This window comes from Aythya marila (assembly GCF_965140915.1).
Source record: "Aythya marila genome assembly, chromosome: 17".
In the NCBI taxonomy this organism is placed as follows: Eukaryota; Metazoa; Chordata; class Aves; order Anseriformes; family Anatidae; genus Aythya; species Aythya marila.
The window spans coordinates 8029207-8055021 of NC_139058.1; the positions used below are offsets into that span (position 1 = coordinate 8029207).

At 53.5% G+C, this 25815-nt stretch overlaps 1 protein-coding gene across 1 annotated transcript; it reads left to right on the top strand.

Moving 5' to 3' along the window:
• On the top strand, positions 1 to 25179 carry CABP1 (calcium binding protein 1; the record flags this gene model as incomplete). Its single annotated transcript, XM_082773834.1, has 6 exons — positions 1 to 612; positions 20584 to 20614; positions 21279 to 21422; positions 22663 to 22772; positions 23178 to 23325; positions 25073 to 25179. 6 exons carry the CDS (start codon positions 1 to 3, stop codon positions 25096 to 25098), a joined length of 1071 nt encoding a protein of 356 aa, XP_082629960.1. The 3' UTR covers positions 25099 to 25179.
• Between the last annotated feature and the right edge of the window lie 636 nt (positions 25180 to 25815).

Below are 25815 nucleotides of genomic sequence, written 5' to 3' on the forward strand. Positions count from 1 at the left end.
ATGAGCGGCTCCTCCATGGCGAAAAGCGAGTCCCGCACTTCGCTGCTCAGGGCGGCGGGGAGCAGGAGGGCTCCGGGAGGATCCCCCCAACCCCAATCCCAACCCCAACCCCGCGGGGGCCGCGCCCGGGCCGGCAGAGGGCAGGCGGGGAGGGAGCCGAGCCCCGAGGCGCTCCCCGGGGAGCCCAGCGCCCGCAGGCCGCTGTGCCAGCCCCCTGCCCGCGAGGACGGGGCCAGGGGAGCGGGGAGGCTGCCGGCCGCCGGGGGGGACGGGCAGCAGGAGCCCGTGGAAGGAGGAGGCAGGGGAGCCAGGCACCGGCACCGCCACCTCCCGCCGCACGGCAGCCACGGGCACCCCCCGGAGCAGCAGCAGCAGCAGCTCGCGGCCAGGGATGGGCAGGAGGAGGAGGAGGAGGTGGAGGAGGAGGAGGACTTTTTCTTCGGGCACAGGCAGAGGGCCAGCAGAGAGTCCCTAAAGCTCTCCGAAAACGCTTCGCCTCCGTCCAGAGCCGGCAGCAAGTGCTCCGCCAAGTCCGGCGGCGGCGAGCGGCCGCTGGAAGCCGACCCCCTCTTCCACCAGCTGCACCCCATGCTCAGCTCGGTCTTCGGCCAGGTAAGGAGCCAGGCGCCCCCCCCCGCCGCCCCCTGCATCCCCTTCTGCTGCTCCGGGGCTGCAAATGCACTGCTTCCTCCTGCCCAACGGGGCCAAACTTCCCCGAGCGCTGCGGCACCGCCGGGGCGCTGCGGAGCCGGCTCCGAGCGGGGCCGGGGGCTCGGTGCCCCCCCCGGGCACGGCCGCGACCCCCGGGGCCGCTGCGGAGGGCGCTCCAGGGCTCGCCGGAGGGGGAAAAACCCTTGGAGCCGGGGGAAGTTGTGGCTCTGCCTGGTGAGGGTGAGTGTCAGGGAAGCGATTTATTTATTTATTTTAAACATCTCTCTCTATATATTTACTTATTAGGTGCCATCTCTCTGGCTCCCCGCCTTGCTTCGCTGTATTTGTTTACATCTCCTTATGGTACATTTCTGTGCGATCAGCATATGAATCATTTCTGATGGCAGAAGCTGTCAGGGGAAGGTAGCGGGGAGGACGACAAAAAAATCCTGACCCAATTCCGAAGCCTTCCCAGTCACTGTGTTAGGGTGGAACAGATGCTTTCGGTGTTTGCGAGCGCTTTGGGTACAAAACTGTCATTTTTAGCTGCCTCTGGTAGTGAAATTACCCAACAGGGCTACCCTTTAAAAATGAAAAGGCAGAGGGAAGACCGGCTTGAAATTTTCTTTTAGAGCCATTTAGGGATGTTACTGGGAGATGTAATCTCCAGGAAGATTAATGTAACTGCAATCTCCCAGAAGCACAATTATAGGTATAAACCAGCAGCCTGGGTGGCTGAGTTCCAGCCCGGGAGTGATCGATTAACCCAGAATTATGACTTGGGGGTTTTGTTGTTTGTTGTTTCATGATTTTTTTGTTGTGTGTATGTCTCGTTTTAAAGCGGGATTGGGAGACTCTGCAGGATGCCCACTGAAATTGAGGTTATGGAGGTAACAAGAATTTCTGTGATTTGAGGGGAAGGATGTGATACACCTGTACCTGTTTGCTCTGCTCTCAGGAAGTGTTGTCTACTTCTGTTCATCCTCACTTCTCATGAGAAAAATCAGACCTCCTCTGCTTTCCTCAGCAATTTTGCATCCTTGCTACCAGTCCATTATTTATGAGTGTCACCGTTGTGTTGAACTCAGGACAGATATTACCCTCCCCGTGCCCATGAGGGACCAGGAGCCTAGATTAACATTTTGTAGCAGCACTAAGGAAGGGCCTAGTGAGTGGCTGGGTGCTCAGCTGGGTCGCACAATCGGTATTCTTTGAAAATCTGCAGACTGAAATCCGTGGGCTCAGCTCTGGCTGGTGCTGTCTCCATGGTTCTGAGGAAGATGAAGACGCGTCTGAGAACGGATTTTAAGTCTGTGGAGCTGCGTCCCCAGTGCCGAAGTACAAACAAACCTGTGTCAGGGCTCCTGCTCGCAGAGACCTCTCTGGTTTCGAGCTCGGTCCTTACCCGAGCAGCACCTTCATTGCACCCGCTGTGCTGCGTTCCAGTGCTGTGACCCGCTCCCAAATGCCGCAAACTTAGCAAAATTGAATTCCAGCGCAGAACCGTGCTGCTTACAGAACAGGGACAGGCACAGCTCTGCTTTTCCTTCTTGCGCTCGGTGCATAGCACCAGGGCTGAGAAACAGCAACCACCAGCATCTCTTTTTAGAAGCATAATATTATTTATTCCCGTTTCTCTGTACTCAGCTCTGCCTTGCTTTCTCTGAAGTAACCATGAGAAAACGACCATCTAGGGGAGGTTTTAGGAGCAGGGCAGTACAGGGTTTCATGGGCATAAAGGGGAACTACAATATGGGCTATGCGAAGGGCTGTATGCGGGAGGAGAGACGTGGAGATTTCTTGTAGTGATCTCAAAATCCTGGGATGGATACGGGTCTTAGGATAAGAACCAGGAAATTCTGTAACGGAAAGGAATGATGGAAATTTTGTTTCTGCGAGTGAAGACATAGATGCTAAGCGTTGTGTAAAAATATCTTGAGACAGAGAAGGATTTAAACCTGCGGGAGCACAAGTTGCAGCCTGGGCTGAGCCGTGGTCGCTGGCGCAGAAGTGTCCAGGACTGCAGCGTAAAGCTGCAGGTGCTGTGCCACCGGTCTGCACCTCGCAATTAGGAGCCAGCAACAGCTCAGCAGGCAATTTATTTAATCCAAGAACTTCTTTCCAGCCCACACGGCCCACTGTGAAACAGTTCAGACAGTCATTTTGCAGCACGTGCAAGGAGGGGAGCCTGGTGATGCGTATCTGCAGCGGCAGCGCCCTGAGGTCCGGCGGCACCGGTACGTCCTGTGCCGGCTGCGCACCCGCCGGGCTCCATCCCGCTCCCCTCGCGGCGCGGTGCGTGGCCGCGGATGCAGACACCAGATCAGATCCGCCAAAAACATTGCAGGGCTGACTTCACAGGGGGACGTCGTTACTGCAGTCAGAGCGAAAGGAGCAGTCCAGGACTGGAGGATTGTGTCTGAGGGAGGCAGATTTGTAGCTGTGCAGGAAAAAAAGAGCGAAGGCAGAAGTGCCGCCTTTACATAACCGGCACAGCGATGTGGAGCGCTCTGCCTGTGTACTCCGGGAGAATGCTAAGAGACCGCCGGGATGCAGGATGCAGTGATATTTTATTAATTAGCCTCGTGCTATATTGGTGCAGTGATGCCGTGATATAAAAACCACAGTAATACTCTCCTTAGGACCTCGGGCCGTTCTGTAACCGAGCGTTACACGAATTACGGAACGCAGGGGAGCGTAACGGTGCCTCAGTGGGAGCCAGGAGCCGTCCTGGGGTAACGACCCGTCCCCACAGCGGGTCGGGGAGGCGGCTGCAGGGAGGCACCCTGTCACTCGGGGGGGCTCTGCAATACTCCAGGTGGGAGCTATCGCGTGCAGCAGTGATTACTTCGGGCGTGCTGTTAGCAAGGGGTTGTGCCGGCGTGACAGCACCACCCCGCTGCACAGGAGGCAGCGAGCGAGGTGTTATCGCCGGGATGCTGTCTCGGTCGCGCGGCCGGGACTTGGCACGAAGGCAGCGCCGCCGAGCGAGGCGGTGACTGCGGGAGCACGGCCGGCAGTGCCCCACGCGAGGGGCAGCGGGCTGCCGTGTTTGCAGGCGGCGCTGCAGTGGCGGCTGCTCCATCCAGCAGCGAGAGCTGGGCACTGACTCACCGTGGAGCTGGCAAGGATAACGTGCGATCGTGCAGCAACGTGGGAAAGTGGCGCAAAGAGGGAGCGTGGGGAGGGCGGTGGCGTCGTTCTGGCCCGTAGCAGGGGAGTGCTGGAGTGGCCGAGAAGCGAAGGAGTGTGGTGTAGGAAGAAGGAGCGTGCTGTCACCCCTTGGAGGGTCCCGTGGGGTGGCTGCAGGACGCAGGGGAGCAGTGGTGCCGTCCCAAGCAGGAGCACACCCCTAACAGCAGAGGAGCAGCGCTACCTCGGCCACTAGGATAGCAGTGCAGTGGCAGCAGGTGAGTTATTGATGTGACAGCAGCAGCAAGAGCAGCTCAGAGGCTGGGACAGCAGTGTGGTACCAACAGGGACCGCGATGCAAAGCTGTGGGGCAGCAGTGATGTGGCAGCACCTACAGCAGCACCTACAGCTTGGCCCTGGGCTCGCAGCGCAGGTCCTGCGGCACGCAGCCCGCCGGTTCTCTGCACTTCACTCCTGTGCCCCGGGGTCAGCCTGGCTGGCACCTTGAGGAGAGCTTTTTGTGGCCTTTGCTATGCAATATTCATTTGCAAGCGATCCTGCCATGTGAGACCTGACCGTTTTCAGAGCCGTTTAGCTTTCACACCCTGCCTGCCTGTTAAATTTTTCAGCGAAGTGATTCCCCAACAGTTTTCTGTCAATTGCTTCTGGTAGCGTGGGGATCAGGGGGGTCAAATAATGCCACAGGGAATCATTAAATATTTACGGGCTGCTGCTGTTAGCACTGTGGCCAAAGGGGCTTTTGTATTTCTATTTGTACAGGCAGTTAAAAGCCACTCCTATCTGCACCATCTCCTGGTCCCATTTTAATTTCAGTATCCGAATTACCATTAAAATAGGGAAGGAATCTTTTTACATCTCCCATTTTCCTTTTCTGGTACCGCTTGATCTTCCTTTACTCAGAGCTTTTAGTTAATATTAACAGGTTTTAATGGACCTTGGAGCAAACCAGAATGTCAGAAGCGGCCCTGTTTTGGGGCAGGACGTGTCCCCAGGCTGCCTGTGTGGGAAGCAGGTGCAAAAGGCATCCTTTTGGGTAAGGACAACGCGCCTCACCCAGCCTCACAGCCTGGCTGGTCTCCTCACCCGCAGGACGACCTTGTTCCCTCGAGTGGCTTCGACTCCAGCCGACTCTAATGGGATTTTGCCTAAGAGCAGATGCTGCGGCAGGACCGCACGTGGAGCTCTGCCAGCAGAGAGCCTGGCAGCCCTGCACAGCCCAGGGGGGCACCGCTAATGGCCCTGTGATGGAAGTTTTTGGCTGCCCCGTGTGCCAGCGAGGAGGCTGCTGCATGTGGGATGCAGCGCTGCGGGGTAGCGGAGGTGAAGGTGAAATGTCTTGGCTTGCAGGGTCTCGTGTGCTGTGCTGCCCCGTGCTGTAAGGCAGAGGCAGCGCTGGTGAGTCAGGGTCACGGCGAACCAAGGGCAGTTTCTCAGCTGTTCTTTTACAGTGTGAAATCAGCACAGTGACTTGGGGTAACCGGATTTTTCCTGTAGCTCAAAACGACCAGCGTTACAAGGATGCTGGCCATGCTGTGTAGCTGTAGCTTACAGCTACTGAAGGCACACAGGTTAGAAGAGACAAACCCCAAAGAAACTCTGCATTCCCTCTTTCTGCTTTGCTTCCTCTTTTTCGGACATCTCTGAGAGCTTGCTCTGACCCCCCGGAGCATCCTCAAGGTGCCCGTAAAGGGAAGGCGGGCACGGGCTGCTGCTGGGCCCTGCAGTGGTGCTCAGGACACACGGTCCCAGGGCTGCAGTGCTTCAGCTTCGCTCACAAATCCTCCTTCTCCACTGCATGGCCCTGCATGGGACTGGCCTGCTCTGCTGGTTGCAGCAGGGCAAGGAGGAACCAGCCTGAGGGCCTGGCTCCTGCCCCCAAAAGCCCCTTCCCTGGCCCGGCAGGGACCCCGCAGGCCCCTTGGGGCCCTGAGTCTGGCTGTGCCTGGGGAGCCTGCGGGTGTCCTGGTGCCAGGAGCGTGGTCTGAGTGGGGAAGCACCCGTCGTGCTGATGGCCGGGCACCTACTCACAGCAGTCCGGGTACCTGCGTGCGTCTCATACAGCCTCCGTGCTTCCTGCCCTGCGTGCTGGCACAGCCCACGTCCACTCATGCAGCCTGACGTAAAGAGCCTCCACGTAAACGCCGTGCCTGCAGACATAGAGCCTGTGGTGTGCAGCCCCTGCTAGATCTTCGGTGTGGCTGTGCAAGCACCTCTGTGCACACACGCGGTCCTGTGCTTAAATACTCGGCGCGTAGGGACGTCCCTGCCTGCTGAGACCCTGCTGTATGAGGTGTAGCTCATGTGTTTTCTGTATGTGACGGGCACAAATACAGAGGAACAGTGTTCCACTCGAGCACATCCACCCAGCCTCCCCGTTGCTCAGCTTGGAGAAAAAAAATATCACATTTATTGCTTCTAAAAAGCTTGAGGGATGGCAGCCAGACACACAGAATCACTGAGGGGCAGTGGATAAGCTTGCTGCCTGCAGCAGGTCTGCCAGCAAACATTAATCTTTGTCAGTGATTTACTTTTAAACAAATCTGTTTTAAAAGGATATGGAAAGGCATCAAAATAAAACCAAGCTAAAGGAACATTCATTAAATATTCAGCTCATGAAATATACAGCAACATGAGCTGATGCACTGAAACGCGCAGCCCTTCTGGTTGGGTTCAGCTTAGCTTGTGAGAGAATAAAATCTTTCAATAATGAATTAGCCATCATCTAAATTAGCCCTCTGTGTGTTCCACCACCCTATACTGCCTTGGTTTTTGTTTGATGCAATGTTGGCTTTGAACAAAGTGTCAGGGAGGAGTTTAGCCGGAGATGTAGTGGAAGGGCTGCAGGTTTGGCAGCTGAATTCGTTGTGGTTCTTTCTAGCATTGCAGCTTCAGGAGATGGCTTTCCCTGATGAGTCCATGAGTGGTATTGATCTCCAATAACAAGCAGCTATGTGGTGTGCAGCCAGTAAAAGGCGCTTAGCTAACTTTGGGCTCCCTTTCAATAATCCTCTGACATTCCTGTGACCTTACAGAGCAGCAGCAGTGCCCATGAGCTCGAGCAATCCTTCAATTTCAGTCAAATGCCCCTCTTCGAAATAAAGACAAACAGCTGTCGTGGCTCATACAGTCACACTGAGTTTTTCAGTAGCCCTCTGCACTGGCATAAGACCATGAGCTCAATACAATGTCTAAATGAAGTCATTTGCAGTATTCTAATCTCTCTTCTGTCCATTCCTCCTTTAGAGTACTTTGCACCTTGCAACCACCTTTGGAAAGAACACATAGCATTGCTTCAGCCCACTCAGATGAAATACGCTCCCTGCTCTTGGAAGGAAACAAGCAGCCGTGTACCTCTGTGAGGTATTGTGTCACAACAGTTGAGGGCAGGAAGCAGAAAATGGCCAACAACCCCCCTGTATTCTGCTGAAATAACAGAAAAAAAAAAGAGTGTAGGTAGTTTGTGACCAGCTGCACTGAGATCGAGCCAGAGCGCTCATCTGGGATATGCAGTTTGGTCCTTCTGAAGGTGCTGTCAGGTCCCTGCTCAGAACAGAAATGGGGCAGACCTCAGTTTTATGCTGTATCTCGTCTATTGCTGCAGGACTGGATTGGAGTATGGGGTTGGTATGGTTCCTAGGGCTCTGCCCACCCACTAGTCAGCCACACCGGCAGCACCGCAGCGTGCCAGCGGGTGCTGAGCCCCTGCCCCTTTTTCCTTTGGAAGAGGTGAGACACCCAGGGCTGCACCAGCTGCCCTGACAGAGAGCGATTCACAGTTCTCGTACGTCTGAATGAAGGGAAGGGACCCTCTGAGGTTGGTTTTAAACCCTCTTCATACTGCATATACCTGGCAAACTGCTCTAGCAACTTGTGGGCTGTCAAGCTGCTGCTTGTCCTTCTGTAGCCCATGGAGGGTCTTTAAAAGCAGAAAATACCCCTGGCACGTAGTGCTCCTCCAGCACATCTCCTGTTGGGTCAGTGCAAAATGCGAGTACCAGATCTGCATGGAAGGTGTCAGGAGGTGGCACGTTCCCATCTCTTTTCATCAAACACGGAATAAAGCTAGCTAATTACAGACAAAGCTGTGTGAGACGGAAGCTGGCTCTTCAGGGTTTGTTACCTTGAGAGGGATGGAAAGCATCCTTGGTTTTTTAATAACCTTTCTGTTGTTTGGGACTGAATATGATCCAATTGCTCTAATGGAGGAGAATATTATGCACAGCATGAGTCAGCAACACTTTCTTTCTGGAACAGCTGACAGCAAAGAAAGTTCCCAAACTCTCTGCAGAAATATTCCTCCTCCCAGCTGAGGGGATGGGCTGCATCTGCCAGTGCTTGCTGGTGCCTCTGCTTGAGACGGACCTGTCCTTGCCTGATGGCAGCGTGGAACCATCCCAGGTTCACCCAAGGTTAGATAACTCAGGATGCAGGAAAAGCACTCGGGAGCCTGACACAGATGAAGGGGAAGCCAGGCACAGAGGTTTGCAGTGCCAGTGCCTGTTCCAGTGGCTGGGAGCTTTGAAGCAAGGCCCTTGACAGCACTGGCAGAGGAAGGATGTTAATAAATCCAAATGCTAAGGCTCATCTGAGGTCATCCAGTAAACAAGACAGGGCTGTTTTTTGTAAAACACAGATCTATAGGCATCAGCTGAAGGCTGGCTGGGAGCAGATTTGAAAGCTAATAAGCAGTATGTGCACTCTCTGCTCCGGCATAGAAAAAATAGATGAAAAATTCTTAGCCTGCTAGGGGAAATTAAATAAGGCGGCGTATTTTAGGATACTAAATCTTCCAAGCATGAAGCGAGTTCTTAGGGAAAACTGTGGATTTCAATGAAGAGATGCTAGGAATGCTGTGCCATGTGCTCTCCTCAGAGACTACCCCACCCCCAGGTGCTGAGGGTGCCCTTTGCAGCGCTACGTTACGAGCAATGACCTGATCTGATGTTCCAGCAAGTGAAGGTCCATGTACTGAAACGGGCCTGGCATCCGAGCAGTCTTCCTGTACAGCTCTGTACTTCCACGGGAAATGTTTGCCAAGCAAACCTGCAGTCCCACATTTTGGATTGATTTTTGTCCTTTCTGTTGGAGCGGTCGGGTATTTGCTGTCACTGGATGAAGTCTGTTACAGCTACCGAGTGATTAGCCGTGCTGGGGTCCAACCCTTTCCTATGGAATAAATATTCGAACCCGTGGTGCCAGCCTGAACAAAGCACTGCTGCTTTTTAAAGAATCCAAGCGCATGAAGCCACCTAAATCACTCCCTGGCAATGCCAAGCCATCCAGCCTCCTCCCTGCTCCTCGCCCAGGTCAGTCCATGTGCCAAGCTCCTTGCCTGGGAGCGGAGCTCACCCTGTGCCAAACTGCATCCGTGAAGGTCTCTGCTCTCCTCTGTGGGTTTCAGGGAAAAGGGGGGGATGCAGGCACAACGGCAAGGCGTGCATTTCGCAAAATTCCTCCTGATTTTTAGAAAGTTTACAACAGAGCCCCAGGCCTTAAAAGAACAGTGTGATTGCCACAAAGAACAGTGTGGGAAAGCCGGTATACATGCATGTGCAGCCCTCCCACACGCACCCTGACTACCCCAGATATAGGCATACCCACAGATCAGCACCTACACACAAATGCTTTTGACACACTTATTCTCAGCATCCTGTTCTCTTACAGCAGCCTCGTTTGGAGGAAGGGAGAAAATGTGCTCCTTCTAACCTAATCTTCTAATGACCTCTCCACCAACCCCACTCCCCTGCGTCTCTCTAAGCTGCCCTTGGTGGCGATGAACAAGATCCCAATGTCCAAGTGATTTTCCTCCTGGAAGGTCAGCAGGGTCTGCCTGCTAGATTGCGATGTGCTGCCCGATTGCTCTTAAGAGATTCAGGGTAAATAAGGGGATAAAGAAACTGTTCACGGCCACATCTCTCAGGCCCGCTGCGGCTCTGCCAGCGCTCCTGCAGAGCCCGAGGGCTGACTGTGCTGCGAACCTGCTGCGAGTGGGCTCCCACCCATTGCCTCTTCCTTCCCTTCCCTTCCCGGATTGTGAACTCCCTCCCGAACCTGGCAGCCGATTCCAGCGCTCTCTCTCTGCCCTGCGCGTTTTCTGCGACTGCTGCGACTGCAGGGAAGAGAAGTAGGAGAGCAGGGAAACGCAGCTGTGTGTCGTGCTAGCTGGCTCCCGACGCCCTGTGCAAGCTCCCGGTTAGGGGTGACCACCTCAACTCCTGCTGAGGGGCACTGAGAGGCCTGCCAGCCGTGCTCCCTGCCTGTCCTTTACAGCCCCCTGGCATTTTGGAGCTGCGATGGATTTTCGAGACGGGCACTTCTCAGTTGCGGGGCGTTCCTGGCCTCCGCGCTGCCTGCCAAGGGGAGATTTATGCTCGGCAGGGAGGTGATGCTCTCTCTCCTCTCTGCTCCGGAATTGGAGTCATTTGTCTCGGGAGGGAGTCCAGGCGCCTCGCTCGCTGTATGGCAGCTTCTGCTCAAGGGAGACAAGCACTTCGTCAATAAACAAGGAGCCTGGGGAATGGCTCCAGCTGACAGAGGACGTTATTAACGACCAGCACTTCGGCCAAGGGTAGATCAGCCTCCCATGAGCTGCTTTAAGAAGGGAAAGAGAAATAGAGCCAAAGATGGCAGCCTCGAGAGGAGCTGGGAGTTTTGGCATCCTCCTGCTGCAGGGGCCCCGGGCTGTGCCTGCCCCAAGGGCTGACCGTGTATTTCCCCTCTGTCAGGGATCCCCCAACCGTGACAAGAGGTGGTAGGGCCAGCTTAGGGAAGGTTTCCTTCCCAGCCCCATGGGTGTGCTCCGATACGGAGACCTTCCAGACCAGAGTTTCCCCATCCCCTCTGTCCCCCGGTCTGTTTGCTCTGGGTACAACGGGCATCTTCCAGTGCCTGCTACCGCAGCTTCCCACTTTGGGGGAACTGTGGGACTTCGTGCAGCTCCTCCCAGCCCGTGCGGTGAGGAAGGCACCGAGCAGATCTGACAGAAGAGGAGAGGAGAGGAGGCTGTTCCACTGCTTGCACTCCTGGAAAGTGGCTGCTACGAGGAAGAGCAAGAAACACTACCCCACATTGCCGTGCGCTTCTGGCTGTGTCTGGAACTGGAGAAGCTCTTGACTCTTGTCATGGTTGGCCTCCTAAACTAATCTCCTCAGGTGGAAGAAGCCTCCAGGCTCTAAAGCAGCTGGTGGTTCACCTTACAGTCATGCTGAGTTTGCCACAGCACCATCTGGGTGGAAGCAGAGAAAGCCCTGCTTTGCTGTGATACAGACAGTTCATCTTCTCTGTACATGGACAGGTGTAGGATCAGTGCCAGCTTGGCCTTCGCATCCCTTGCAGGAGGTAGCTCCTCATGCCGTGGCTTCTTACCTCCCTGAGCTGCTGCCACGGTGGTGGCTTTGTGGCTGGGGATGCATTCCCTGCCCTGCTCAGGTCCTGTTGCCCGGGCTGATGGTGAGTTTTTATGCAATTTAAATCTCCTTTCAAGCTGAATGCTCTTATGTGCAGCCTGAGAACAGAGGAAGTACTGGGGACTCATCCCCTTTCTTTCAGAAATGATTCAGCAGGCCTGAAGCTCAGAATTCGGAGCTGGGGCTGGGCTTAGGAGCCCCTTATTTATCCCCGGACTCAGGTGGTTGGGTCTGATGCCCAAATTCTTGCTTTCACATTACCCAGCCTGGGGCTGTTTGGATTTAGGATTCAGGGGCGAGCCCATCTTTGGCAGACTTGTACAGGAAAACCTCTGGTTGGTTTCTACTCGCAGAAAGGTGGAAAAAAACTTTAAGACTGGCTCAAGGTCTCTCCCTTGTGGTTAAAAAATTCTGTCCTGGGGTTGAGAGCATTGCAGGGACCCTGCACTGCTGCCTCCGGGCTTGCTTCCACTGTGGCAGGAAAAGAATGAGGGACTTGCAGGTCTGCTAGTCTTTATAAGCTGAAACAGGTCCCACCCAGCTAAATGGTCCCTTTCTGCTCCAAAACGAGCACTGGACTCTGCCCCAAGCCCCTAAGTGGATTGCCTTCTGGCCAGCCTTGCTCTCTGGTGATTGAAAAGCTGAGAGGAGGTAGGAGGGGGGTGGGCAGGGCTGCAGTGTTCGGAGGCTGTGTGGACCCAAACTAGCTGGATTCACTGAACTCATCACTAAAATCGCTTCTTGCGGTGCCTCTCTGTTTTAATTCTCCCTGAATCAGCTCTCTCCCATGAGTGAAACAATCTTGCCTGCAGATTGAGGGGGGTGGGAGGGATTTGAACATTAATCTGATGTAGATTATACATCCGCCTCCCTCTCTCTCCCCTTCTCACTCCCTCTCTCTCCCTCTTTCTGTCTGTTTCTCTCCCCTCCCTCTCCTTCCTGCTTCATCTCTTCAAGAAAGTGAACATAAAGTAAAAACACGGAGAGAGAGAGGCAGAGAGAGAAAAAGCTCCCCGAAGAGGGAAGCCCCAGCAGCCAGTAGCTGTTTGGATTTGCCTGGCGCTGCCTTTCTTGCTTTGCTCCCAAGGAATACCTTTAATGGGATCATTTGCTTCAGTTCCTTTATAACCAAGTTCACCGGAAAGGCAGACTCAACATATTATGGGCAACTGTGTGAAGTCTCCACTGAGAAACCTCTCAAAAAAGGTATGTTCCCTAAATCAAAGTGAATTGTGCTTTTCCAGCCCTGCTTCTTGGGACGGGCAACGTCGTGGGCAGACGGGCAAGGGAGGTGGGAGAGCCGCAGCAGTGCGTGCGAGGGGCTCAGCTCTCTTCACAAGTCTTTTTTGTAAGAGCTGCTCGTGCAAGGGCAGCCACTAGAGCCCGGGATGCTGAACGCCACCACGTGTGTGTAAATAAACGTGTGTATACATCAGCAGGCGTGTGTCCTGCTCCGTGGGTGCGTGCCCACTGCGTCCATGCACGCTTGTGCTCGTTGATGTGCTCGATACACTGGCACACGTCGTCTGTGCAGGCAGCTTCAGGTATGTGTATGCACGTGAGCTTGTGTACGGGTGTGCATGTGCTTCAGTCGAGGGTGTCTGCACGAGCCCAGCCACGTGTGTCATTCCTGCAGGGACATGTTCCTGTGCACGAGTGGCCGTGTGTGTGTGTGTGTGTGTGTGTGTGTGTGTGTGTGTGTGTGTGACCTCAGGATCCGAGCTGTGCTAGGTGTCCGCAGCTGTCTGTGCCTCTACACACCCATCCGGAGGGCTGTGAGCAGGCGCGTGGTGCTCGCCGTGTGCTTCACACACTTCTCCCTGCTTGCACGCGCATGGTCCGGGTGCTGGGGTGCCTCTTCACAGCAGTCTGCATGTGGCTTTGTGTACTCCCATCCTTCCGCACGCACACATCTCATCTGGATGTATGTACTCGGGCACAGCAGCATGTTCTGTGACCCGTCTGGCCGTGCCCTGTGAGGGGACACGCTGGGCCTAACCCCTGTGTGCATCCCTCGCGTGTGTGTGTGCATCCAGCGCGTGCCTGGCAGCACGGCCCATGTGCACGGGGGCCTGGGCCTGGCCCTGCTCTGTGTCTGTGAGGCTGCAATCCCCAGACAGCTGAGGTTTTGAAAACAACCCCAGGACTGATCAGATTCAGGAACCGTTCTGCTGACAGGGACAGGCGGGAACGATTCGCCCCAGTACCGTTTCCTGCCTGGCTGCGGGAGGTGTAGCAGCACCGTGTACCTGTCAGCCCCACGGATCTCACTTGGCACTGCTGAAAATCTGATAACTCAGCAGAAAGCTGTTCGATTCACTCCTCGGGAATGATGAAGTTTCGCTGAGCATCCCCAGCACAGCGATGGAGAGCTGGCTCTGGGGAGACCCTGCTGGCAGTGAAGGCGCTGCCATGGGGCTGTGCCACCAGGAGGCCTTGCCCTCAGGAAAATCTGCTGTGGAGAGGGTGTCCTAGCAGGGAGTTTCTTCTGGCCTCAGATTTACCTCGTAAACAGTTTCCTTGTTATTTTGGCTCCTATTAACAAGGCTCGGTGCTGCTGCAGGAGTGCTGGGATAGACGAGGAGAGAATTTATCATCGAGCAGTTGGACAGTGCCGAGACCAGTCCTGTGGCAGGGTGACCCCCAGGAAGGGGCAGGAGTAGCTGAGGTTTACCCAAACATCACAGGTTAAAAAAAACAAAAAACAATTTGGCTATTCCTAGGTCGTCTCCAACTTGCAATAAAAGGAGTTGGCTGCAGCTGTGCTCAGCACGATCAAGGAGATTGCAATTAAAGCCTGAAATGTGGCCAGGCTGCTTGAATTGCAATGGACTGAAGAAGTTGTAAACTCTGTGTGGTCAGTCTTTTTTAGGTAATTTATGCTTTCATTCCTAAAAACTGCTTCAGAAGATGCACTTTGTGCCTCGTTAGAAGGCCTGGGTTGGCAGGACTAAAGAGAGGAAGTTGCAGAGCTGAACTAGAGGATTTCTCCAACTCCGGTCTAGCCTCGGGCACCACTCCTGTGGGGCTGTGCTGACCTCTGGATCACAACACTTGTGGCTATGGGGATACTTCAGCCTTACACCACACAGCTTCACTTGGCTGCTTTGTGACCCTGGTCTTTTTTTTTTCCCAGATTTTACCTGGGGCAAGCTCAGAGGAAACTCAGTTTGGAGGATGAGGAGCTGGGCCCTGGGTGGTACCAAGTTACAGAGGGAGGAAGCGCTCGCTCTCTGCCTGCTGCTCGTCCCTGTCCTCACCCCATCCCTGCCTCCACAAAGCTCCTCTGAGTGTGAATGTCCTGGGGCTGAGGAGCTGCCCGCATCTGAGCGCTACTGAGCCAGAAGGGCAGGCACAGCTTTCCTCCTGCTCTCGTCTCCACTGTGTGGCCCTGCCGCAGCGAGTGGGAGCAGGGTTGAGGTGATGAGGGGCACGGCTCGGCAATGTGAAGGCCTTTTGTACCTGATGCCCATTCCCCAGGGAGCTTGGCGGATGGACATTGCCTGCTTATGGTTTCCTTGAGTTTTGCTGAAGTGGTGAGGAGGGGCTGTAGGCGATGTGGGGGTGGGAGCTGAACCTGGGTGATGGGAGGTGTGATCCCTCCAATGCGTGATATCAACCGGGAGGTTGGGAACCACTTCCAGGCGCTGGCTGGCCCAGCCAGGGGCTGGTTCCTTGCCTGTCCAGGTGACAACGCTCGGTCCTTTTTCCCCAGTGCTGGCTGCTGGCAGCTTCGCTTTCCCCCGGTGCCCCTGGTGGCCAGCCTTGGTGGCCTTTCCCTCAAAGAGGCCCTCCAAGATCTGGCCTGACCCAGCCAGGCATGGTAGTGCCCCTTTGCTCCTGCAAGAGATGGAGAAAGCCTGAGCCCCCCTGTCCTTTCCTTGTGTTTCTGTGCTGTGCATGCCGCTGTTTCCCCTGTAGCAGGCACCTGGCGTTGCTCTGCCCTGTACCCGTATCGCAGCTCCCTTCCCGGCTCTGTCTGGATAAAGGAGTGTGCTGGAGGACATTTTTGGGGGTGCTTGCAGGAGAAACCTGGAGGCTGCTGGGCAGAGGGAGCATCGCCTGCTGTAAATCCTGCCTGGAGCTGCAGGACAGGGAGCCCCCATCGGTCTCTCAGTAAGGCAGCCACCTTCTGTGGCTCTGGGCAGCTGTTTGATCGAGCTGGTGATCTTTATCCACACAGAAAAATAACGGCATGACCGTGCTCTGGTGCTGCAGTGTGGCTAGGTAAGAAATTGCCTGGAAGGGTCAGCAGGCAAGGATTAGGTGGAGGCTATGGGACCTTTAAGCTTTCGTGTCTCTTTGCTGGAATTCAATGCAGAACTGATGTGGGCTATTTTCAGTGAGTCACATTATTTGGTATATTAAACTCAAAAATGTGCCAAGAAAAAAAAAAGCTGGTAATTTTTGCAAATACTTTGCACTGATGTCATGAAGCTATGCAGTTCAACACAGATGCCCTGACATTTAGCTGAGCTAGTAATATGCCATTTGCGGACGGATGCTCATCTCTCAGGTTTTTAAGGACAAGTGTCCGATGTGTCACGCTGAATCAGAGACAGATTTCCTCCTCAGCTATGACTGCGACAAAAGTGCTTTTCTGCTCCATCATTTTCTTTCTTCGTGGCTTGCTTTTTGGGTTCTGTTTGTTTTGGTGCTTGATATCCACATGACGTTATACACGAGCAGGTTGGGGTAAGGCTGTCTGAAACGCAGACTGTGTGCACAAGGTAATAGCACATGGCAGGCACAGCGAGGAGATGCGATAGCTTTGGACAAGTGTGCCTGGGGTGTGCCTGCGCGTCTGGTGCTTTAGCCTGAAAAAGCACCTCAGGCTTTAAGGAAAGAGTTAATAAAGGAGCCGATGACAATTGACAGAGCTTCTCTGATCACCCCTGGGAACACCGGCTGTAAAAGTAGAATTGTTCCTGAAGAGGAATCTGATGCATGATTAATGTTTATTCTATAAAACCAAGGGTCCTGTGGGTTGTGCTGGCTTTTTATAGCTGCATGGGAATATCAGGATAAGACTTTTCTTGCAGAGCCAGGGAAATGCATTTCTATAAAAGGAAAGCAGTGCCTCCTTATAAAATCCAGTGCTGGAGCGCGTTCTGGAGCCCCAGCTTAGCAAGCCGTGTGCACTCACAGAAACGTGCAAAGGCAAACAGACCCAACCGTGCTCGTGCCTGACCTCCGCCCCGAACCGCAAGCGATTTAGGAGAGGGCAGCGCGCTGAGTGCCCGAGACCCCGAGGACGCAGCTAGTTCCAGTGGAGCACGATGCGTGCCGCAGCTGGCAGAGCCACCCCATGCTGCCAGCGGCCTCGTGGTAGCGTCACCCAGCCGTGCTGCTGCCATGCAGCCTGGAGCCCAACGTGCTGCCTCTGTGCAGCCTCCATTTCGCCTCCTGGGGAGGCTCCGGCCACTGCAGCCATCAGCAGCGTGGCCCTGGGCACGCGTACGGTGCCGTGGGGCACACTTGCTCGAGGAATCCTGAACTGCGGGGCTGGTAGCGGGAGCGCGGCCCTTTGGGCTGTTTCTGGGTAGACGTGAGCAGCTCGTGGAGGGTTTGATGTCGGTTCAAAGCGAAATTCCCCGGGCTGGCCGTACTTCTGTCGGCTTTTGAAAGTGAACTCCCGGATTTACGGCTTCCACACAAAGCGTAAGAGGTCAGCGGGGGGGACGCGGCGTGAAGCAGATGAAGGAAATTTAGCAATAATGGCTCTGCGAGGCGGTTCAGTAAAACTTCAGAGGCGAGGCTGGGCGAGACGGGGAGGTAACATCCTCTGTTGTGTTGTTTGCTTGCTGCTGGTTGGCTGGGAAGATCCGCCATGAGGAGAAGACGTGCTATAAGGCTGTCCAGACGAGCGAAGAGGGGCCGTCGGCCTGCGAGTACCAGGGTCCGCTCATGGTGCTGGCCCAGAACTGCGCCGTCATGCACAACCTGCTGGGGCCAGCATGCATCTTCCTGAGGAAGGGCTTCGCAGAAAACAGGCAGCCTGTACGTAAGTTACACCCAGCCGGGCGAGACACGCACAAAGCCGTGTGGACGCGAGCCGGGGACGCGGAGCTGCCCGCGTGCTCCCTGTGCGTGGAGCTCCGTAACCCCCAGCCCTGGGTCCTGGAGCATCCCGGCTCCAGCTAACGCAGTCACAGGCAAAGGTCAAAGCTGAAGCATGTGCAGAGAGGTCCCTGTGCCTAAATGGCAAGAAAGGATGATTTAAACAAAAAAAAATGCAGCTATGGAAGATAGATCCAAGCCTACACTCGAGTAGATGTAGTCACATGGATTCAAGAGAAGGACTTAAGACCCCGGGACTTGTATAATCAGATGGACTCTGGAGGAGTCCAGTGTTCAAAGCTGTTATTCCAACAAGACATTCACATCTCATTCCCAGAGGCTCAAATTAGCATTTAGGGCCTAAGTAGCCACTTAGATGCAAATCAGAGTATCCATATTGGGAACAAGCTGTCCCACAGAGATGCCCGTATTTGTTACTGTTCCTGTCAGCTCCCAGTGAGCACGCTAATACAAGCAGAAATGAGCATGCATCTGCCTCCTCACAGAAGCCCAAATGCAGTCTTTTGTACGCTTTCATGCACAGCCTGACACTGCAGCCATCCTAGCCAAATAAATCAAAGAACATCAGTCTGGCCTCATATTTGCAAATAGTGCCAGGCTACCAAATGCTATTGTCCCTGCACACACGAATAAACAGAGAACCACATCTGTCCACTCCGTCACACCTCCTTGTAACTGTGCTCATATGCTTCTGATGTAAATGTTTATATATAAGCAAAGAAAGTAGGTATTTTCACGTAAATTCAGTGTCTTTATAAGCAGTAGAGCATATTTTCTGCACATATACATTAAATTTCTACAGTAACATGAACGTAAAGACTTACGCAAAGGAATCATTAACACACGTTTTATGGATATGCGTAAGTGGACATGTGTTGTTTTACATTAATCCAGTGCACTCCATATCCTCTGGTGAAACAAAGCTCACCCCAGTTTCCTGAGAGTCAGGGCTTTCTCGCCCCCATAAGAAATGTCTCATATCCCTCTGCATGGACACGGTTATCTGCAGCCATAGGAGACACCTAGAGCTTGATTTCTGAAACCTCATCTTCAACCATCAACCTAAAAAGGATCCGTCAGTCATTATTGATCACAGGGCCTTTGTTCTTGTTAACCTTCAGCCGCTAAGTGATCACGCATGCCTTGAGCCACTTCACTGACCCACAGGGCATGGTGTTCTCACACCAGTGCACCTACTGGTGCTGGCTCCCCACCACAGGACACGGGTCCAGCTTCCAGTGGAAGGCTCATGCTGACAGAATCCATCCTGTTCAGGCCCTGGGAACTCACCGTACCCCAAAGAGTTTCCAAAATGAGATCAGTGATGTCTCTACCCTGGTGTAGCATAAGTGTACCTGATCAACAGCTTTACTTCTACTGGCTGTAGAGCAGCAGGACTTACTGTGCATAGAGCAGAAATAAGTGAGAGTAAGGCCATGACGTACCATGACTCTCTGAGGGTCACCTCTGCTCATATCTAGGTTCTGAACAGTTTTGTTCCTCTTTCCATATGTTCTCCAAGAGCCTTAGAGTGATTCAGCCCATTTCTTCCCGAGCGCTTTTCCTCCTTAATCATTTTAGGGGATCTTTTTTTTTTTTTTTTCAAAGTTAAACCAGAAAACCTCTCCGTGACGTTAGTTCCCGCTTGAGTCACATTTTTGGAGGGACAGAAAACCCTCCCCCTCCTCCTGCGTTCGCAGCCCGCGGCTCCGTGACGCTCGAAGCCGCGCGTGCGAGGATATGCGCAGAGCCCCGCCGGCGCCAATGCCCTGGGGTGCGACACCCGAGCCGGTGCTGGAGCCCCCGTTCCCGACGCGTGTCGGTCGCAACGTGGCCTTCGGTGAGCGGGGAGGAGGACGCTCTCGTGACGGCTGCGCTGGAGATGTCGGGACCGTCGGTCACCTGCTGCAACGGGGTGGGAGGGCGGTAAGGCCTCCTGCGCCCGGCCCCAGGTGTTGGGGGGGAGCCGTTTTATTTCTTGGCGCTGATGGAAGCAGAACAAATGGGATGACATGTTTGAAAATACCAGGTCTGTGAGGGATGAAGCCGCGGAGGCAGCGCGCTCCGGCAGCTCCATCCAGCACAGAGATGCCTCTGGGAAGGTTATGAGCGGCGAGCTGGTCACTTCTCTGGCACAGCCCCCTCTGCACAGACGTAAAGCAGCGGGTGTCCTAGTTTGCTGTGCGCTCCGAGCAGCCGCCATTAGTTGCCAGAGGAGCCCGTGGTTAAATAGCAAAGGATCATCCTTCTCAAACCCAGCAAGGACACTGGCTCCGGGGCCGTGTGGGGAGGCTGCAGGACACCTGGAAGGCAAGGAGAAAGTCCCCACGGTTGAGGGGAAAAGCCGAGAGTCAGCCGACAAAAGAGATGGCGTTTCTGTGTTTCCAAATTCTCAGATGCTTTGGATTTGCCTGGGAGCGATGAGAGGAATTAGGAAGGGCGTTTAAACCCGAAAGCAGTGCATTTCCATGCTCATCTCTTCTTCTTGGTGCAGTGGTGGAATTTTCCTATGCTCTTTTATATCCTCCCCCTCCTTCCACGAAATTGAAATTGGATGTTTGAAGTTGCAGTGTTTCCTGAACATGGTGAATCCTCGTCCTGTTTCGTTTGTAGATGACCTTGACGATGTACCTGTCGTGTGTCTGCCTTCATGCCTGGTTTCAGAATGCCTGTATGGGGAGCCGAGGCTGGGGGGAAGGGGCAAGTCCCTCCCTTCTTGGGGGGACTGCAGGAGATGGCACTGGGACGTGGGCTGCAAGAGAGCTCCTGGCTGTCCCTGTCCTGCCAGCAGGACAGGAATCAAGCAGGGACACAGGCAGATGATGTTACAGAGCTTCTGGCTACAGGAGCAGCTTCCAGCTGGTTTGATCTGGCCGTTTCAGCAGGAGCTCAGGAGGATGCAGTCACAGCCATAGAGCAGCTGCTGCAGCGCCGGTCTCTGCTCCAGGACTCGGTGCTGGGGAGCGATGCAGGAGCCCTGAGAGGTGGGGAGCCCACACGCAGGGCCTGTGCTGGCCCAGGTTCCTTCTGTCCCGGGGGAGCATCTGTCACCCCCCGTCCAGCAGACAAGGAGAGGGGCTTCCACGGGGAAGTGTGCAGGCTGAAACCCGCCCTGGTGGGGAGGAGAGCTGGGAAGCCTTGCTAGGTAGATGGTATTAAACATGTCATCGCCTTCTTGTTTCTTCTCTCACTTTCTGGCTCGTCCCAGAACTGTTTGCACCACCGAGTGCTGTTCTGAAACTGCAGCTGCGGCAAGCCAAAGACTTTAACACAGTGTGTTCTCTTTTTGCAGGATAGAGAACTGCGCCCAGAAGAAATCGAAGGTAAAACTTGTCGCTCCTTCTGTGTCACCTTTCTCCCTGTCCAGGCTGGCCATTTCCAGGTTGGCCCCCAAGGGGTGGTAAAATAATCTGTGGCAAATCAAGGGAGGTGATTACTGGAATAATTCCTGGCAGCCCAAGCAAAAGAAATAGTATGTAAAACTGCAAGAGTGCTGGCTGTGGAGGAATTTGCATCTAATGCAGCTTCTTCAAGGTGGGAGGATGAGTGAGGTAACGGCATATGGGCTGCCAGAGAACTGCTGTACACCCCAGCTCCCATGGAAAGCGTTGTAAAGGATGGCTGTAGGGAAGCTGTTTTACCTGCTAACCCCTACAGTGATGGCTATGGAATATCGTGTAGGGGTAAAAGTTGGGAAAACTCACTGCTTCCAGTGCCTTTAAGGAGTGCAGTTCAGGAAAAATCACTTTGTGGTACTTCAAAGCCTCTGTAGTCACAGCACGCTTTCCTGTAAGGGATGGGTCAGCAGTGCTGCTGCTAGAAGAGCTTGACACTGCTGCAGTCGTTGCTTCTTCACAGCGAGATCTGCTGGGAACACCTGCAGGATCTCAGAGACCGGCCTCATAAAGTGCTGCTGGCACTGGGGAGGTTTCTTGGTGTTTCAAGCCGTCTCTGACAACATTGTTCTTTTTGGATCCACTCCCACAGAATTAAGAGAAGCCTTTAAGGAGTTTGATAAAGACAAGGATGGGTTTATTAACTGCAGGGACCTGGGGAACTGCATGCGAACCATGGGCTACATGCCTACTGAGATGGAGCTGATAGAACTCTCCCAGCAGATCAACATGAACCGTGAGTAACGCCCACCTTGCTGAACCTCTCTGTGGCTGCCGTGCCCGCGCTGCTGCTTTGGGCTGTTTGTTTCCTGCTGTCTCTGTTACTTGGTGTTCCTTTCCCTCTCATTTTTGGTTGTCATTTTAGCTCCCTCTCATCCCTCTGCTCATTCGTAGCCCTTAGCAGTTGATGCCCTTTTTATTGCTTATCAGATGAATGGGTTGTGTGGACCGTGCCGTATGGGAGCAGCATGTGGAAGAGTTGTCCTCCCTGCTTATGCTGCCAGGTGTAAAACTGCCCTCGATGTGGGCAGTTAGACCTTGGTGTTCAGCTCGTGGACATCATCATGCTGAGGCTGGTGTCAGATGATGTCGGACTGAAGGCGACGACTGGAAGATGGAGATGTTTGGGTCAGAGTGGGAGGCGGATGGGCTGCTCACTGCTGTGGGTGTCTGTGATCTGCTGTGCCCCTGCGGGTAGGCTGCAAGCAAGCTGTGCTGGCAGCGCCGGGTGGGGGGCAGCTGCTGGAGTCACTGTGCTTGTGCCTCTTGTCTTTCACCGTCGTTTTTGTCACGACTTGTCCATGACAGAGCGGGGTATTAGCCCTCAGCCAGGTGGGAGAAGGGAAACTCAGTGCATGTTGTTTCTGACATAGGCTGATGTAGGAAAGACGAGTTACCTGGACAGGGAAATGGAAGGAGTTGTGACATACACAACCGCTCGCGCATAAAAACAGCTGATAACCACGGCACACAAGGAGTTAGGAATTTGAGAGTGTTATTGCCAGCTGTCAGATGGGGGACAAACAAGAAAAGGGATAAATATGAAAATTAAACAGTTGGACATACATTGGCCACTGCTAATGAACCAAGACTCCACCACTGCTGCAGGGCACTGCCAGGGCATGCAGGAACATCACGCAGTGCCCTCGCCATTTCTTTTGGCACAAGTGCAGCAGAGGGTTGCTATAAGCTCTAGTGGGACCAAGCCTCTAACACTCAGTACGTGATGCCATAAGGATGTAGCAGTCCATGGCAACACAGGCTGGAGTAGCTTGGGCTCATTCTGCATATCCCACAATCCAGGAAATACAACAGGCAGTGTAAAACTACCTCTGCTTTTCCTTCCACTCTCCTGCACCTTCTGTGCTTTGCTTTCCTGGAGAACCAAGCCCTCCAGGCACACAGAAGTGCAAAGTGAGCACTGGGCTTGGCTAATGTATGGAGTTCTTACACGCAATCTTTCGTCTTATCCCAAGTGGGTGGCCATGTGGATTTTGAAGATTTTGTTGAGCTGATGGGACCAAAGCTGCTGGCAGAAACTGCAGACATGATTGGTGTAAAAGAGCTCCGTGATGCCTTCCGAGAGGTGAGTGCTCCCCACCGTGTGCCCCTCAAAGAGGTGAGCAACAGGAGACAGGAAAGAGAGAAGACTCACTGGGGAAGAGAAGAGGAGGAGAGAGCAGCACAGTGGAAGACTAAGAGTCAAGCCAGACATGAAATGAGGGAGGAGCAGAGAAAGTCACTAAGATAAGGGAGCCCTTGAGGCAAGGAAGAGGAAATGGATGCAGTCAGAGCAGTAATGAGGGGTTTCTGAGGACAAAAGACAGGCTGGATCCAGACCAAAAGGAGCCCGAAAGAGAAAAAGGAGGGATGCAAAGGAATGCAGAAAAAATAGGGCACTCAGGAGCAGGACAGTACAAAGTCCAACCCAGAGAAAGATCCATTTCCATTAACTGTATTTCCCCGGCTGGTATTTTTCATGTGGTTGCAGTTTGACACCAACGGCGATGGGGAGATCAGCACCAGTGAGCTGCGAGAAGCCATGAAGAAGCTTCTAGGGCAGCAGGTGGGGCATCGGGATATCGAAGAGATCATCCGGGACGTGGACCTGAACGGCGATGGGCGTGTTGATTTTGAAGGTGAGAGGGGATGAGTGCTCCCTGTGCAGCTGCTCTAGTGTGAGTCAGAGTTTCAGCTCGGAGGCGGAAGCAGAAGGGAAGATTTGCATGCTCTGGGCCCAGGGATCCAAAATGTGGACAAACAAACAAACTAACTAACTAACTAACAAAAACAAATACAATTCTTCAGCTGAAGTGTTCATTTGTGTATCTTATCTTGTTGCACCTCAATTTCAGCCAGGTCTCCATAGTTCTCACATGGAAAGGGAGATGCCCTGCCACAGAGAAACAGCTTCTGCTAAACCCGTGCAGCATCAGACTTCTTTTTACAGGGCATTTTCCTTTCCATTAAATCTATTGCAAGAGCTGTGAGAAGGCTGTATTTGTTTGGAAAAAAAACATTACACCTTCCATTTCTTCTGTCTCACCTTATTATCTGGGTTTATAGAGAATTTGTTTCTGCACTGTTATGCCAGGAGATGGTCACATGCCAGATGTGCTCAGTAGCACTGTATATATCTAATCTAGATGTGTCATGTTAAATCCCACAGATAATTCATTTCTTCTTTCACTTTCCGTGCCAGAAGGAGTCGGAAAAAATACAAGCAGTTCGGCTACTATCCTAGCCATTAGCCGTGGCAGGAGTGATGTTGATAGAGCTCAGGATTCCTGGCAAGGGAAGCAGTTGATATCATCAGACAACTAAGAGGATAATAGAGCTGGAAGGTGTGAGAGCGTGGCAGGCTGCTTGTTTTCCTGGTGCAACCCTTTGCAATCAGGGTGAAGCACAGTAACGACAGAATTAAAATAAAATGCATGTAATTTTTTGGCTCAGAGGCATTCCTGGATCTCCTGCATGGCAAGGAGTCTCAGTCCTGAAGTTTCTGAGGGCTTTGGAAATGCTAAAAACTGGAAATGCCTCCCTAGAAAGCATCGGGTAGCTGCAGCAGTTCTAATGCACTGGCTGATTACCTGACAGTAGCTCTCCTTGTTTCCCACAGCTAAATTATGTTAGACAGCTAAAATACATGAAATGCTAGCCCAGTATCATTTTCTCTGTGAACTGCTGCTTTAGTTGTCAAAGGACAGCTCCATCAACGGAAAAAGAGAAGTCAAGGGGGTAATTTCCACTGCCCTCCTCTTTGCAGAGTTATTAATTTCTGGGCAATTCAAGCGCAGAGTGAAAACGCATTTCTATTTGATGGCATCCACACTCAATTTTAACAAGTGTAATTGACTCCACAAGCTGCAGGGTGGTGAAGAAATAGATCCAGGGTGTCCTTACCGCTAACCTGTATCTTCCAAAGCAAGGAATCCATCAAAGTAAACTTTTCTCTGCCAGAGCACCGGTACCTACCAAAACACTTTCCAACACCGGTGTTTCCTTCAGCTGGCAAACTCACTAAGAACCTGCCGTGCTCCCAAGGCTCTAAATCAATGTTCCCTGAAATTACGGCGAAGGGAGGCGACACTTGCCACGATGTCTTGCAAGGGGCTGCTTGTACAAACAAGCCTGCCTGCGTGTAGGCTGGCTGGGAAGGAGTCGGAGCAATGCGCTGCCCTGCTGGCAGGGTTGTGTGGCTGTACCTAACGTAAGGATCAGAGCCCCTCGTGTGTGGGGGCTCTCCAGGGCTGCTCCCAGAGCAGCACAGACCTGCTGTGTGGACTCGGTTTCCCCAATTCCACCCCGGCTGCATGCTGTCTCCAGGGGGTGAGAGCTGGGGTGGGGACCTTCCGCTTCAGGGCTGTCTTTTCTTGTCGGTTGCAGAGTTTGTTCGCATGATGTCCCGTTGAAGGTTATTCTCAGCTAACGAATCAGCACCTTAGAGAGGGCAGAAGAGGACCTAGATGGAGCATCTAGCCCCGATGTTCCCACACGAAGGTTAATCGGCTGGCTGCAACTGGGACATTGCAAGATGACCTGCTGCTCCTTCCTCACGGTGGTCCCCATGCCCCTCCACCCTTTCACACTGTGAAAGACTTGCAACTTCCTACAACTGGAACCATTCCTTCAAGATGATTGCAGGAAACCGCAGAGCCGGGACTTGCCATGATGCTTTCATGGGATATTTGCAACTTCAGACTCCTCCTCCCCAGCTTTATTCTCCCACCAGCTGCTGCAAAGCGAGAGCGGGAGAAATCCTGGTGGCTGGGTGGATGAGAACAAAGCCATTGGGACTGGTGGCGGCCTCAGGGCGTGCTCTGCACTTCTTGGTTTCCCTTGGTGAACCGTGTCTGTGTTTGCTGTCTGTGTGTGTGTCTATCTGTGTGGGGTTATTTATGCTTCCTCGGCACATATTCGCATCTCCTGTGGTTATGTTTACCAAGAGAAAATTCAAATACATGTCTTGCGGGGGGAAAGCGATAAATCTGCACGCTGAAACGAGGTGGAGCCTGGGTGTCCGTGTGAGAGGCGGCGGGGCTGGGGGAGAGGGGCTGGGCCAGATGGATACCGGGGCATCTACCGGGGTCCGGGGACGAGTCCATGGTGCAGGACATGGGAACGAAGCT